Source organism: Gavialis gangeticus, unplaced genomic scaffold, assembly GCF_001723915.1.
Source record: "Gavialis gangeticus isolate Ggan-Ray unplaced genomic scaffold, GavGan_comp1, whole genome shotgun sequence".
Lineage (NCBI taxonomy): Eukaryota > Metazoa > Chordata > Crocodylia > Gavialidae > Gavialis > Gavialis gangeticus.
The window spans coordinates 4,330,282-4,344,719 of record NW_017728996.1 but is presented as its reverse complement, the minus strand read 5'-3'; the positions used below and the strand labels follow the sequence as shown (position 1 = coordinate 4,344,719).

Here is a 14,438-nt window from a genome sequence, read left to right as displayed (position 1 = left end):
GGCGGGTGGGTGTTGAAAAGGGAGGGTGCTGCCGGTAAGGCGAAGGTGGGAGGAGAAGCCGCAGATACCCCGCTGAGCCCCCCGAGGGAACCCTCCCCCCCCCGGAAAGAGATGGTATGGTACGGTCCGGGCCGCGTCCCGTTGCTAGGCGCCGCGGTCACGTGCCCCGCCTGCCCCCTCTCCCCGCTGCCCGGGCCGGGGCCACCATGGCTGACGTCATCGGGCCCATCCTGGTGCAGGTAGGTGCGAGGGGGGCGCCCCTTCCCAGGAACCTTTGCGGCATTGCCCTGCCTGAACTCCCGTGAGCCTCAGTTCTGCCCCCAGGCCTGTGGCTCGGGGCGGCCCGGGCCTGGGGGAGCTCGTGCGGGACTTGGGGGGCGGAGGTCGGGACAGGGCCTGCTGGGAGCAGGGGGGCGGCCTAGATTTCCCTGCCGAGCTCCTTCCTCCTCCAGGGGCTTTCCCGGTGGCCCTGGCTTGCGGCTTGCTTGGCTGTGGTCTCTGTCAATGAGATGCCGAACCAGGCGCTGAAATCGATACGCCGTCATCAGATGCGGAGCCTTTCGTGTCATAGCCGTGGGAGCGCCAGACCCCCCTAAACCAAGCCGCGATCGTCATGGAGGCTGCAGCAGAGTTTAGCGGCTGTATGGCACATTTCTCCCCCGTGCATCTCGGCTTTTCGATGGGAGACCCTTGCTCTGGCCGAATCGGGGTCGGTTGAAAACTCCTGTCGAATCGGAGCTGGTTGAAATGGGTGATGCTGTCAGATAGAAGGAGACGCGAGACATGAACGGGCTTGCTCCCAAACGCTGCTGACAGCAGAGGCTCGGTCCAGCTGCAAAACGTTGGATTGCACCCCCCTCGCTACGGAGCACAAGATTCAGCGCACAGACGTATTCCTGTTCCCTTCTGGAAATGGATCACCATAATGGAGAGGGAGCGGGGGATGTATTAACAAGCGACATGTTGGTGGAGTGCAAAAATCTAGAGTGCGTAGTGCTAAAATGATACCTTTCATTAGACCGACTGAGCAATTGCAAAAAAATGTCTTTTTCTGCAAGCTTTCGGGCTCATGCACCCTTCGTCAGGCTCAGGGAAAGTCCAAGATGGTAAAAAAGGAAATAAACTTCATTTTTGCACAAAGGAAGCAGAAGCTGGAAAACCACCCCTCTAGGTCCGTGAGAATCTGTTTGTGAGCAGCCTGAGCCTGATGAAAAGCGCATGAGCCCAAAAGCTTGAAGAAAAAGATAATTTTTTTTGCAATTTCCCAATTAATCTAATGAAAGGTATCATTTTAGCACCAAGCGCTCTAGATTTTTGCATTTCCTTTTGTCTCAGACCAACACGGCTACCACATACATTCCTGAAACGTGTTGATGGAGAGACTTAGTATGTAGTGGAGGAGAGTGTGCTGGTAAACCAGTGGGAGGGACCCTTGATACCGTGTGCGTAGGGGCTAAGTGGTCAAGGGGGCATCCGAGGCAGCCCCGGGGACTGAAGTTATCATTATTGCACTGTTCTGTCACAAAAACATTTTAGCTTCAAGCCACATGCTATGGCAGTGGCTCTCAGCCTCTTCAGGCTGAAGGCAAATGAGCATTCCCTCTGTTTTTGACTCTTAACAGTGCGATTCTGCTGTTATAAAGAGCTAAAACAGACCACAGTGGATGTTTTTAACACTCTGGATTCCTATTTTAAATCTCTGGGCTTTCCTTGTGTAGGTGTACGCACTTCTAACTGTGCTACTATTGAGCAGCACCCTGTAACACCCTTAAAAGGATCTCGCAGCCGCCCAGGGTGCCACCATGTCAGTTAAGAATCACTGCTGTATGGGAATCTGAGGAATATGTGTCACACTAGTAATTCATACTGTCCTCATTGGTTTAGGGCTGCCAGTGGTTTCAAGTGAAGGAGTGTTAACTGAAACTGGTACTGCCTGACAACCCAAGAGTCCAAAGAGTTCTCTTCCTTTTAAAACGACTTTAGTCCTACATGGTTTCTCAAGAGGTATTTTTTCCTTTGTAGTGCTTATAGTCATATACAGAAAACAATGCACTTCTTACTGGTGACTGTACTGGCTGCTTGACAGCTTCTAGGTAAAAGTTGCTGGTTTACCAGGTTGTAGGAGAGGTGGGTGAGGCACTGTAGTACTAGTAACTGATGGGGTGGATTGAGAGGTGTCTGTGACCAAGGGATGAAGGGAAATTGACTCTCAGCCTTCTTCCCATAAACCCAAGCACTCTTTTCAGATGCAAAAGGAAATTCTTCTTATCCAAGACTAAAGCAGCCTCTCTTTCTGTGAATAGCATCATCAACAGCTCAGCAAGCCAGCTGAGTGGCTTACCCAGCGTGGGAAGGGATTCTACTGGGAAAATCAGTTGTATCCCACTGACATTCGACTGCATACTACAGGCTTTGTGTTTTGTCCATTTAGATCGTATCTTCTTTGACCCAAAACCAAGTGAAGTAATAAGGCCTTGATTCTGCGTGGCTTCTCTGGTGGCACTGGCATGGCTATACAGCACAAGACAGCACCATGCAGAGGCACCCTATGCCAACTCTTTGGCACTAAGTCCAGAAATTGGAAGCAATGCAGCTGCATTTGTGCAGCTCTCAGTAGACCTGGGCAACACATCCTCACTTCTGAAGTTCACCCACACCCTTCTCCGGTTCTGTTGTAGGATGCATCTCATCATTCAGGTTTTTCCACTGTCAACTCTAGGAGCCCTTGGCAAAGACATCCCTTGTCTCTGTCATGTAGTTGCAGAGCTGAAGGGATCATGAAGGAATTTGTTTCCTATGTTTAGGAAATGTTCTGCTTGGTATGATACTTGCACGTGTTAAGGAGATATGTGCGATTTATGATTTTCCAGGTTCAAGAAGACCTTCGCCAGCTTAAGAGGAAACTTGCAGTTATCAACCTTGAAGGAAATCAAAATGCCCTGGATGTTCATAATCTTGAAACAGCCATTGAAAGAACAGAAATTGGGTTAAAAGTAAGTAGATCCGGGGAACAGGAACAACTTATCACCATTGGAGTTTTCATCAGTAATTCTTTGTAAACACATAGGGTCAAATATTATTCTTTGTAAATTCTGTTCGTTAATGAAAAAAAAGAGAGGCCCAAGCACTGTATTTCAGGCCACAATTGTTCTTTTTGGGTGGTCAGAGTCAATTAGCCTTAGGGCTGACAGCATTATCCAGGACATGCTATAATTGTCCAGATATGCATTGCCTGTCATGTCTTTTTCACTTAATTACAAGTCCAGAAAGTTAAGCTAATTGAGCCAAGTGAGATGAGTGTCCCCATCTCCCCTGTAATAGTCTAAACACGATTTTTTTTCTTGAACAGAAACATGCTGAGAATTATTTCAATGCCATAAACAGACAAGTGTTAACTGTTCCTTTTACTGATCAGAAGGAAGCGTGTTCAAAACAGCTCTATAAATGGTAAGTACAAGAGCCTTTTTACTGGGGAGACAGGAGTACAAGCTTCATGTTGTCAGAGTCCTATGGAGAGAGAAGAGAAGCAGCTACATGCTTAAGTTGATGATCAAAACACTTAAAGGGGTGTGAATTCTCGGTGCCAACTCTGGGTACATGAAGTGTCACCATAGTGGTTACTGAGAAATACCTTGCATTGCTGACATTGTAGTCATCTGTGGATTGTTGTTTGATACTTTACAAAAAGTTAAAGAATGATAGACTAACATGCAGTTTTGTGTAGGTATAGTAAGCTCTTCTTTTAACTTGTGCAACTGCTTTTTGTGTTTTGGCTAAGCAAAAATGTCCATAAAACAATAGTAGTTTAAACTTAATCAGATGGAAGTAGTACAAGTTTTATAGGTAAAATCAAAGCAAGTCTTGTAACTCTTTGTTTCTTTCTATATTAGGGAGCTTCCTAAGGATGCTGCTCAGAAACAGTTAATTTTACCACTGGTACCTGTTAAACCTCTGACTGCTCAGCCCTGGAGCAAGACAGCATGTGCTTCTCCAAGATCACAGGTCTGAAATAACCTATTCCTACTTGGGCAGATAGACTGTGTATAAGTATTGGAGACTGGGACCTGAAAAGTTACCCAGAATCCTGGAGTCTTAGTTAAATTATGGGATCTAGTGCCAAGCAATTTCATTTAGGTATATTTTGTTTCTACTCCAAACTCTGCAGAGATTCTGTTTCAGATAGAATTTTTCCTGTCTCTTAGCTTTTGAACTTTTTTTCATCATTCTGAAGTGGCAAGTCAGAGTGACAGAGGCCCAGGGTGGCATCTTCAAAACAAAATCCACCTTTTCAAAACAAGCAAGGCAAATGTAACAAATTTAACAAAATTAAACAAATTTAATCAGCATGTGGAGTAAAATCTCTGTTTCAACTATAAGGTGATTTTTTGGACTCCTAAGGAACCATGAATATGACACTCTGCGAGACCCTTTTTTAAAGAATCAGTGTTCAGGTTGCAACTGTGCTTTAATTCTCCTGGTTTCTGGTTTGAGTTGCAACTTTCCGGCTGCCTTAATAGGTCTCTGTGCATCAAAATCTTACTAGTTTATGCTTTGAAAGGAATGCAAGTTTTATGTTGCTTTGGGATTTAGGTGAGCAGAATACACACAAAATCCTGCAATTTAAATGCAAAAAATGGTGATCCTGAAAATTGTTTTTAGAATCTCTCGGAAACAACAGTGCGCCCTAGAAAATGATCGGACACTGTCTTTTATAAAGATATGTGTATCGTGAAAAATTATCACAGGCCAAGCAGTCTATAATCTGTGTCTAATCCATGGGTTTTCAACTGTTCTATGCATGGGTGAACTTAATTTAGAGCAGGGCACATACTATGTCCTACCCTGGCTTTCCCTTGGGGGCTTTGGAGCCCCATTGTCCTTTCATTTCTGATATCTGTGACATCTGCTTAAAAATGCATATCCACAGACACACAGGATAGCCCTAATTTCCCATTATAAAGTAAATGACAAACAGTGCTGTTTTGCCAGCTGTTCTACATGCCTGGCATGCCAACATAAAAGCTTTTATTATTAAATAGTTGTGAAATCCAGCTGGGAAATTACCACCTATAATTCCGTTTCCTGTCTTTTTAAACTAGGTGATCCCCACTTGCCTCTATAAGTAGATTTGGTTTAATTTTTTTTAAATACATGTTGGCATTTTCAGGATTCCTTTCCATGTGAAGTAAGTGTTCAGTTTACAAAGCTTTATAACTTGCTAGGGGACTTAATCATATTTTGGCCTACTTTATTTAACCTGTTGCTTGAAGGGATCAAGTTTCAAGTACGTAGTTTGGGCTTTGAAAGAAATAATTCAGATAGCAATAAATCAGTAGTTTGTGGTCAGTAGCAGGCTGTGTGATAGAGCATAAGTTGTGTTTGCAGTAAGCATAAAACAAGATTGCCATCAAATTACCACAGACGATATTTTCACATACACATTGTTAGAGTACTTGCCATATGCCAAATAGCCTGGCCGCAGATGTGCTGGTATACTCATGGAATTATTATTTACACACAGATACAATATTTCTGAATCCTGGCAACAGCAGGATGTGGTGGTGTTAGGCCAGCTAATATGGAACATCATGATGCATTGTCACTACTGGAGTCCTTGATTGTAGTTGCGTTTATTCTCCCAATTAAGCTTGAGAGATTTGTACATGCATCTCCTGTTAGCGTGGATTGGACGCAGCAATGGTAGAAAAGACATCAGTGTCTGTATTAGTGAGAAATCCAGTTCAGACGTATTTGAAATAAACCCTGCTGAGTTGAAAAGGTCTTGAACCGAGTCTTTTGTTTTTCTTTTTGAAAACTGAAACTTTTATGGCATCCTAAAAACACAATAGGAGTTCCCTGTTCTCTCCTCCCTTTATGGCACATGACTCATTAATATTAATAGATTATAGTTGTGAATGAAGAAAATAGGCTCTGGAGTACTGTAAAACATGTGAAAGCTGTTTGTTGTTAGGCATGACAATTAGCTTGAGCACAGCCAACATGCTGCTTGTTTCAGAGACTAATGCTGTAATCTGGATGAAGTTCACCCAGCATGAAGTGGCTTTTGGACCAACAAAGAAATGACACTTGAATTGTTCCACTGCATTGTAATGTTCAAGGTACATGGTTCTGTGACTAGCAAGTGTGTACAAAGAAATGTGAGTCTACCAAGTCACCTCATTCTAGTGCATTAGCAGTAAATGGGGTTAGTGAACACATCCAAGCTTCTCCTGGTTGCTCACGTCCATCTGTCTTTTACTGTTGAAATACTGCTCAGTTCACCCAACCAGAACTCATGATACCATGTCTTTCCCCTGTTGCTTCCCTCCCTTAGGCCCAAAGACACCAGAGAGTTTCCTAAGACATCTTCCATTTTTCTGCTCAGCTTGTGACCATGGCACACACCATCCATAACTATTCTTCCTACGAACTGGAATAAGTCATGCAGAGTGTGACTGGAAGGGTTTCACCTAAGTTGCTTGCATGGCTAGTTCTAGATGTGCAGTATGCCATTTGTCCTCCTATACTGCTTCTTGTTCTACACCGTAACAACTGAGGCTTCGGTCTGACTTCAGACTAACAGAGCCCACTGTCTCTCTCCACCATAACAACAGAGTCCAGAAATATGGAAGAGCGTAGGAGTTAGAAATGGAAAGATCTGTTAGACACTTAGTCCATCTCCCTTCAAACACAGTATTGTTCCCTGCAGTACCTTTGAGTTTAGAAAGTAGCTTTCATCAGCTTTCTTTATTAAGCATTTCAATTCTCATTATCCTGAGTGGAATCTGCCAGTGAGACATTTATCATTTTGCTGTCAGCCTGTGACTGGGGAGTTTGCATTGCGAGTTGTCTCCTGTTTTTAATTGAGAAGATCTTCAGAAAGAAACCTTTGCATCTTTTCCCTCCAATCCTTGTTTAATAGCACAAGCAGTTTCCTTTTTGTACGGTGGTGCAGTATGGTAATAAAATAAATACCACAAAATCACTGATGAGGTGAAAATTGAACTTTCTGCCTCTGTGCAGCCATGTAGGTAAAAGAGTAATTGGCTTGGATAATAACTTTTGTTCTTAACACACCAAAGTCTAAATGAGCATCACATTTGATACATCTGCTTGTAATTACCATCAGAAGAAGAGGGAAGCGTCGTTCAGATAAATTCAAACATGTTAGTGTGTTAATAAATTAAATTGCTATCTCTTCTTACTAGGTAGAAAAATACCTTCTAAATAGTATCTTAAACTTACACAGATTTATTTTGCTTTTCAAAAATTGATATCCCCTTAAATCCTCTCTTGTTTTTACTTGGTAGAAATAGCAATGGTACGTTCCTGCCTCTAACTACATTATTCATTTAGCTAGATCGTATATACTGACAATGTGCTTTTCCATTCCTGTGTTCAGATAATGGGAATTATGCACATACGAGCCAGATCCTTAGCTGCTATAATCTGGTCGTTAGTAATATGCCAATTTGTGCCCGTTAAGGATCTTCCTGCATTCATCCGTTGGTGAACACACTCATGTTGGTGGCAGAGGCAATTTAGCATTGTTACTTCAGTGGAACTATTGGGAGATATTACAACTCTTGGTACAGATCCAAACGCTTTGTTCTATCTTTCAGTGCAGCTACAATGCTAAGTCAAATGTTTTTACACAGATAATTTTATGCTCAGTGTTCAAATCAAATGTTTGACACAGATAACTTTATACAAAATAATTGCATCTATTAGATTCCTTTAAATATGAAGACATTATTTTAAAAGCTGTTTTTGCATATTTTCTATTATTTAGGATTTCCTTTACCCTCATTTTTGTAAGCAGAACAGCTTGATTCATTCCACAGAGCTGAAATAAGACATTAAAAAATGTGTTTTAATTCTTGTATCTATAATGGTTATTTCTTTTCTCGTTTACTGACTAAGCAAGTGCTTTACCTGCACTGAGCCAATGGGCCATAGCAGGTCCAAGGAAGCAGTTCTGGTCCATCAGGTCAATGATCCCTGAATTAAAGTATCCGGCAAGCTTAGCCATAATAGATGACACTATTACTCTCAACTGTTTTAACAATTCACTTTTAACCCAATCTAACTAATCACAATGCATATTTGCCACATCCCATTAATATGGGCCTGATTCAGCAAAATGCTTCAGCATGTGCTTAAGGAGAAAATAAATATACTCACCAAGGAGATCGTATGTTTAAAAATCCTGATTTGCTTTGTGTCCTGAGCTACACTTATGAAGTATATGATTATATCTGTGAACATTAGCTAATCTTGTACCCACTGAAATTATATATTGAAGAGGACTGTTGATTTCAAGGAGTACCAAATTGGGGCAGATGGTATGTTTCAAGCTATATTTTAAACCTTGCCTATAAATTTTCTTGCTACCTTTAGAGTAGTTTGATTGATTTATTTTCTGTTTGGCTACATTAACTCAAATGTTGCCTATGCAGATACCTGATGTTCTTATTAAATGCTTGCTATAGCCTTATTATGAAGATGTAGTTTGGTGTTTGCAAATCCAGTCTTGAATTTGTCTGTGACATTGCTGAAAATAAAGTGTCCCTGTTAACAGAATGAAAGTACATGTTACCTGATCAGATGTAATATGTTCAGATTTGATTGGCCAATTCTTTTATTTGGACAGTGACAAGTAACTCTCATCAGCCTTAGTAAATTGTATTAATATCCATGGAGGGGGGCTTTTATTCAAGACGTTTCCTTTTGGAAATAGGAGTATATGTTCATTGATTGCATATATGATGTGGATTGTATGTCATTTCTATCACTTACTTGGATCAGAACAAATATATACTTATATCTGGAATGCAATAAGAATATACAATAAATTATTCCAGGAGAAGTGTGGTGGGATGATATTTGTGAGTAGCTGTTTTGCTTTCCTTCATCTCAGTTGTTAAATAATCTGACCACAAGTACATTTTTCATTGTTTGCCTGATTGTAGAGATTGGTGAATAATGGCAATCAAATCATTTACAAATTTCCCATCCCTTGGCAAATTTATTATTATAAACATTTTCCTCCGTGCAATCACTTCTTCTTGTTTTAAGCATTTGAGTTTACATAGTAAACATATTTTTAAAATATGCATAATATTCTTTGTTTCAGCACAAGCTTGCCAGGCACGTGAAAATCGGGTATGATTCAGAACACGCCAGTAACAAAGTTCTTTTAAATCAAAAGTATGGAATCAGCTTACCACTTATAAATCAAAGAAAATCAGCTCCAGTGAGTAGCTTAAATTATTTTAATGCCCTTTATCAATATTATCATGACACTAGTAAAGCTGAAAGATTCTTATGTCTAAAATATGGTTTTAAATAGAAGTATCTCACGATTTTCTCTTTTTTTGAAGTTCCTGCATTTTATTAACATGTCAGCTATGACCAGGCAGTAAAATACAGTAGCACAGCAATGCTCTCTTTAGAGCAACAGGGACTCAGTCCCGGAAAGACTTACGCATGCGCTTCAGTCTGTTCACTCTGAGTAGTTCCATTAAAATTAGCTAAGTAGATCATGTGCCTAAACCTTCGCAGGACTGGGACCTATGGGATTTTGGGCCTGATCCAAAGCCCACTGAAGGAAATAAAAAGATTTCTATTGACACTAGTGAATTTTTGAATGATTCTTTTGTTTTTAGGGCAAGAAGAAATTCCATTTTCAAGCTTCCCAGGGGACTATTATAAATAAGTGAAAAAATACATGTGCAGTACTTTACATTTTGCTGTTATTTTCTCAACTGACATTTCTTTTGACAGTAAGCCTAACAACAACCTGGTGTAATTCTGGAGATCAGTGTTACTAAATGAATGCACAGATGCCACACAGCTTAAATTGCAGGACTCCCAAAGGAACAGGGTGAACTTAAACACCATTAGCCCCTGAGTTTGTCAGTGTGGCTGGTGGTAGTGATGTCCTTTTATCCAATAGTTGGAGCACCCTCTGGGATGGGAGACATGACTTTCAATCCTCCCCCTGCCTGAAAGGACTTGGACATACATCTCACACTTCGGAGACAGTGCCCCCACTGCCAGGTTACAGGGTTGGGGCACTTGACCTTATGTATAAAACACTAAATCACACATTCAAGGAAAGATCAGAAGCTTAGTCCTTCCCCACTTCTCTGGAGAGTTCCGTAATCACCTTCTATGCAATCTCTCTGTCTCTTTGGCCCGGTCAATATTTACGCTTTGTAAGAATAGTTTTTCTTTACCTCAACCATGGTTCTCTTTTTGAACGACTGAGTAAGCATTAGCACCGTATTTTCCACAAATTATGCTTTTTTATTTAATATGCACAGACTTCTCATTCCAAAGATCAATTGCACTCACAGTTTTCAGTTTGGTGTTATGGTCCACATGGAGGATCATGCCCAATGATCATGCACAAAGACTCTCTTTTACAATTTCATTTATGTAACAGAAGCATCGTGCAGCAAGCTCTGTGCCGAACGAGAAATTCTAGGGTGTTTGGTTTTAAACAACATAAACAGCGTCTGTGAATAGCACAGTTGTGGGCTGCCTCTTATAAAAAAAAATGATTTTTGAAAGCCGTTGCCCAGACTAAGAGGTGATTTGTCTAACCCTGTGATATAGAGTTAATTAGGAAAAAAAAGCATCATGGCTAATAGCTTTTTAGAACCACTGTAAAATGCTCACAGAGAGGAATATTATCCGACTGCAGTGAGCCATGTGTTTTACCACTTTCATTGAGATGTACTGATCAGAGAAAACTTCTTGATGTTGATGTAAATGACAAACATTAGTGTAAATTAGTCAAGCTATCTGATACATATTTACAGTTGCTAAGAAACTGGTGTATGCAACATGGAGATGGACTAAATACCCAGTTAGGTCATTTTCAGCTCTAATTTACAACTTCCCAACAGCCGTATTTAAGCAGTAACTCTCAATTTTTAAATCTCAAGAACGATCAGTTTTCAGACGATGTTCTAGTTGCTGTTGAGATTTAATCAAAACCGATTGAAAATAGGAAGGGTTTTTGTGCCTGCACGTGTGGATTTTTTTCAAAGTTGGCTTTATCATGAGATGTTGGTTACAATATTATCCATAAGGCTTAATTACAAAAGCTATGTTAACAGTAATGAAACTGTAGCTACTATTGCTGCATAATTAAAATAAAACACATACTTGCAGAACTGGGACTAGAACAATGGTCTAGCTTTTTTTTTTAAAAAAAGGAGGCCTCTGCCACTTTAGTTAGGGGAAGAACTCAGTTGCCACCTACTGAAAAGCCCTGATTCTTTCTAATCGGTGATCAGCCGATAGAGGGCAACGTGTATACACACAGTCCTGAACTGGCTCCCTCTAAAGTCAATGGCAAAAGGACTCCTCTTCAAGTAAATGCATGCTAGATTTGGAGAAAACTATTTACAGCAGAAGCTGATATGACTTTGCTTAACTTCAGCCTCACTTCTTCATAGATGGTCAGCACCTGAGTTCTCAGAGAGGTTGAGCCAAAAGTTTATGTTCAAAGCAGTAATAGCAAGCTGGTATTTTGAGCTGATGGGAGAGGAAGGATACTGGATGAGCCCGTTTCAAACTGGGAGATGATTTTTAATGACCTGCCACTTAAAACTTGCTTTGTCAGATAGTTTTCAAACTGTGCTTAGGTGTCATTATTTGACAGAGGAATAAATGAGTGGCTTCCCAAGTCTGAGGTTAGATTTTGTAACAGTAACTGAGTGAAAGTCTTAACGCTGGAGCTGCTCCTGCCTGTCTGTAGTTTAGTCACCGTTGCCTGGACTTGTCTGTCCGAGTGCTGCTCCTTTCTCTCGTGTAACATTTTGCACATACCTAAAATGAGGCAGGGGGTGTAGTCCAGCTTTGAGCAACACGGACACTTCGGGCATCGCATTCTTGCCGTGTAAGCTCTGCACAGGCAAATGAAACATGATAGTATATGACCATTAAATATGCACGCTTCCCACAGAGCATCCAGCAAAACACGCTCTGATGAGAGTTGCTGCAAAAATAACTCTTAGTGCTGCGACATAGAGATTCACAGCTGTACTTTTTGTTTCTGTTGAATTTCTGTTCAGCTGTGGAATTATACCGGCATTTTGGACCCTGTCCTTATAAATGAATATATGCTGTAATGTAAACTTAGAACCTTTTAATTTATTCATGAGGTAGAATTTAATGCTATGGTGATTTCTGCTTTTTATGTGTTGTATCTTGTGCCTTTTTTTTTTTCTTCCTTTTTGCTAACTTACTTCAATTATGGCTGAACCAATAATAGCCTTCTCATTCATTCACCAGGCATGTATGTTTATAATCTCACTTTCTATCACTGAAAGCATATTCATTTCCAAGTTCATAAAGTAATGCAAAGCCTAACAGTTCTTCTTAATTTGAAATGATTCGAAGAATCAAGAGAAGAAAAAGGAACAAAAGACCTCAGAACCTAGAAGCGCTGTCCGTGCATATGGCTGCAATTACAGTCAAAACATAACTTGGCTCCGGTAGCAGAATTAGATTTAAACAAATTGATGTTACACTACAGTAATTCAAAATGAGCTAACTGTGTTCGTAATCCAGAACAAGAAGCACCGCGAATTAATAAACTTCTCTTGTCACTAAAAATAAAAAAGGGAATAATTGGAGAGATGGAGTTAACTTAACAGATGACTACAGTCAGCATCCTTTCAACCTAGAAATGGGAATGTGAAGGTCACCCCCATCTCGGCTGACAAACAGAGAACATTTTGTTGGTAAACAAATTAATCTTTTGAAAGGTCACCATTTGTTTTAAGTTTTTATCCAGTTCTTGTCATCTGGAATCGGAGATTGACTGTCATTTTGCTAGGCAGGGGTGCAGCCGAAGCTGCCGAAGCTGCTTCTGTACATATCAGCATTCCTTGACAAAACTCGGTGCCTGATTGTGATGCTATGGGCTGCTGGTTTACAGCTGTCTCCGGACAAGAATGGAGGCCCACCCCTGAATTCCAATAAGATGGGCCTGCATATTGTGCCTCATGTAAGCTGGCCCTTTGCCCACAAGTAAAATGTATTGTAGTTCAAGCCAGCAATTATCTTTCTTACTTCCTTCTGTGCTGCTGTTCCCTTTTTCAAAAAACAGATGTGGCATTCACCAAAGTTCTGCAGCTATTCTCTTCCACACCTGCTATGGCAGGATTTTGACAGAGGTAGATTTTAGGAAATCTAGCAGTAGGCCATCAGCACTGATTTCTCAGATAGCAATTTAAAGGACTAGAGCTGATTTATTTTTTTCCCAGGCAGAAGGAAAGTGAGCAGTTCAGAGCTCTGTCTGATTTATTTAATGGACCTGTTTGATATATTATGATGATGATGATGCTCTAGCAGTTCCATATTTAATCTTGCATCACCTTTTCCATTTATAACAGAGTTGTATATGCTTTAGATGCACATAACCTCTCATTTTTCATTAATAATGCTCCCTGCTAGAATATACATTGGAATAAAGAGAGTAAACTTCAATTTTCCAGATAATTTTCTAAAAATAAAATGGGGAAACCTCTTAAAAATCTTCCTTCCTTCATTCCTGTACAAAGCTTCTTATGCCTCCACTGAATTCAGTGCAAATGTTGTTGTTAATGCTGAAGTCCACCCCCACTAAATTCCTGATGTCACTTCAAGGGGCACACAGAAGTAGGGTTACTATACATCTGGGTTTTCCCAGACATATCCTCTTTTTTTGGGTCTTCCTGTCTCTGTCAGGGCAGTCTTTTTAAAATATCAACACGTCGGATTTGGGGTTTTGTTCTGCTCAGCATCCAAGTTTTCCGTGGTGCTGGGCTGCAGCAGGGCAGGGAAGGTGCCTGCTCCTCCAGCCAGGGAGGGGCAGCAGGGAGCTGTGTGGCTGGGCCACACAGGTGCCTGTGCTCACGGGGGCAGGCAGCCGGGAGATGCTTTTAGGGCTGGGGGGAGCAGAGGGCTGCGGGTTGGGAGTGAAGGGCACCGACAGTGCTGGGGGGGACGGTGGGCAGGGGACTGCAGATCAGGAGTGAGGGGCACAGTCAGGACTGGGGAGGGAGAGAGGGGCAGGGGACTGCAAGGCAGGAGGGAGGGGCATTGGCAGGAGTAAGGGGCACTGGGAGGGCTGGAGGGGGCAGGGGGCTGTGGGTTTGGAGTGAAGGGCGCTAGCAGGGCTGGTGGGGGGGTGTGGCCCAGGGGACTGCAGGTCGGGAGTGAGGGGCACTGGGAGGGCTGGGGGGAACTGTAGTTTGGGAGTGAGGGGCACCAGGGCAGATGGGGGACTGTGGGTTGGGAGCGCAGGGAGCAGGCAGTGCCAGGGGGCTGTGGGTTGGAAGTGAGGGGCATCAGCATGGTCTGGGGGGGCTGTGGCTTGGGAGTGAGCGACAGGGGCAGGGCCGGGCATGGGTATATCACTGCCTCCTCAATTATAT

General features: G+C 41.9%; 1 protein-coding gene across 5 annotated transcripts in view; it reads left to right on the top strand.

Moving 5' to 3' along the window:
• Positions 1-11: 11 nt before the first annotated feature.
• Positions 12-14,438, top strand: part of IQCH (IQ motif containing H) — a 137,196-nt gene continuing 122,769 nt past the window's right edge. For 2 of the 5 annotated variants that reach the window (XR_002095135.1, XM_019503947.1), the window contains exons 1-5: positions 13-239; positions 2,871-2,993; positions 3,350-3,447; positions 3,891-4,002; positions 9,137-9,256. Coding sequence is in view for 4 of the 5 variants with exons in the window: in XM_019503947.1 (XP_019359492.1) it covers positions 117-239; positions 2,871-2,993; positions 3,350-3,447; positions 3,891-4,002; positions 9,137-9,256 (576 nt within the window). In the remaining variant the exon portion in view is untranslated. Of the gene's footprint in view, positions 240-1,365; positions 2,005-2,870; positions 2,994-3,349; positions 3,448-3,890; positions 4,003-9,136; positions 9,257-14,438 lie in introns of those variants that run through there. The other 3 variants (XM_019503948.1, XM_019503950.1, XM_019503951.1) reach the window with 3 other exon arrangements.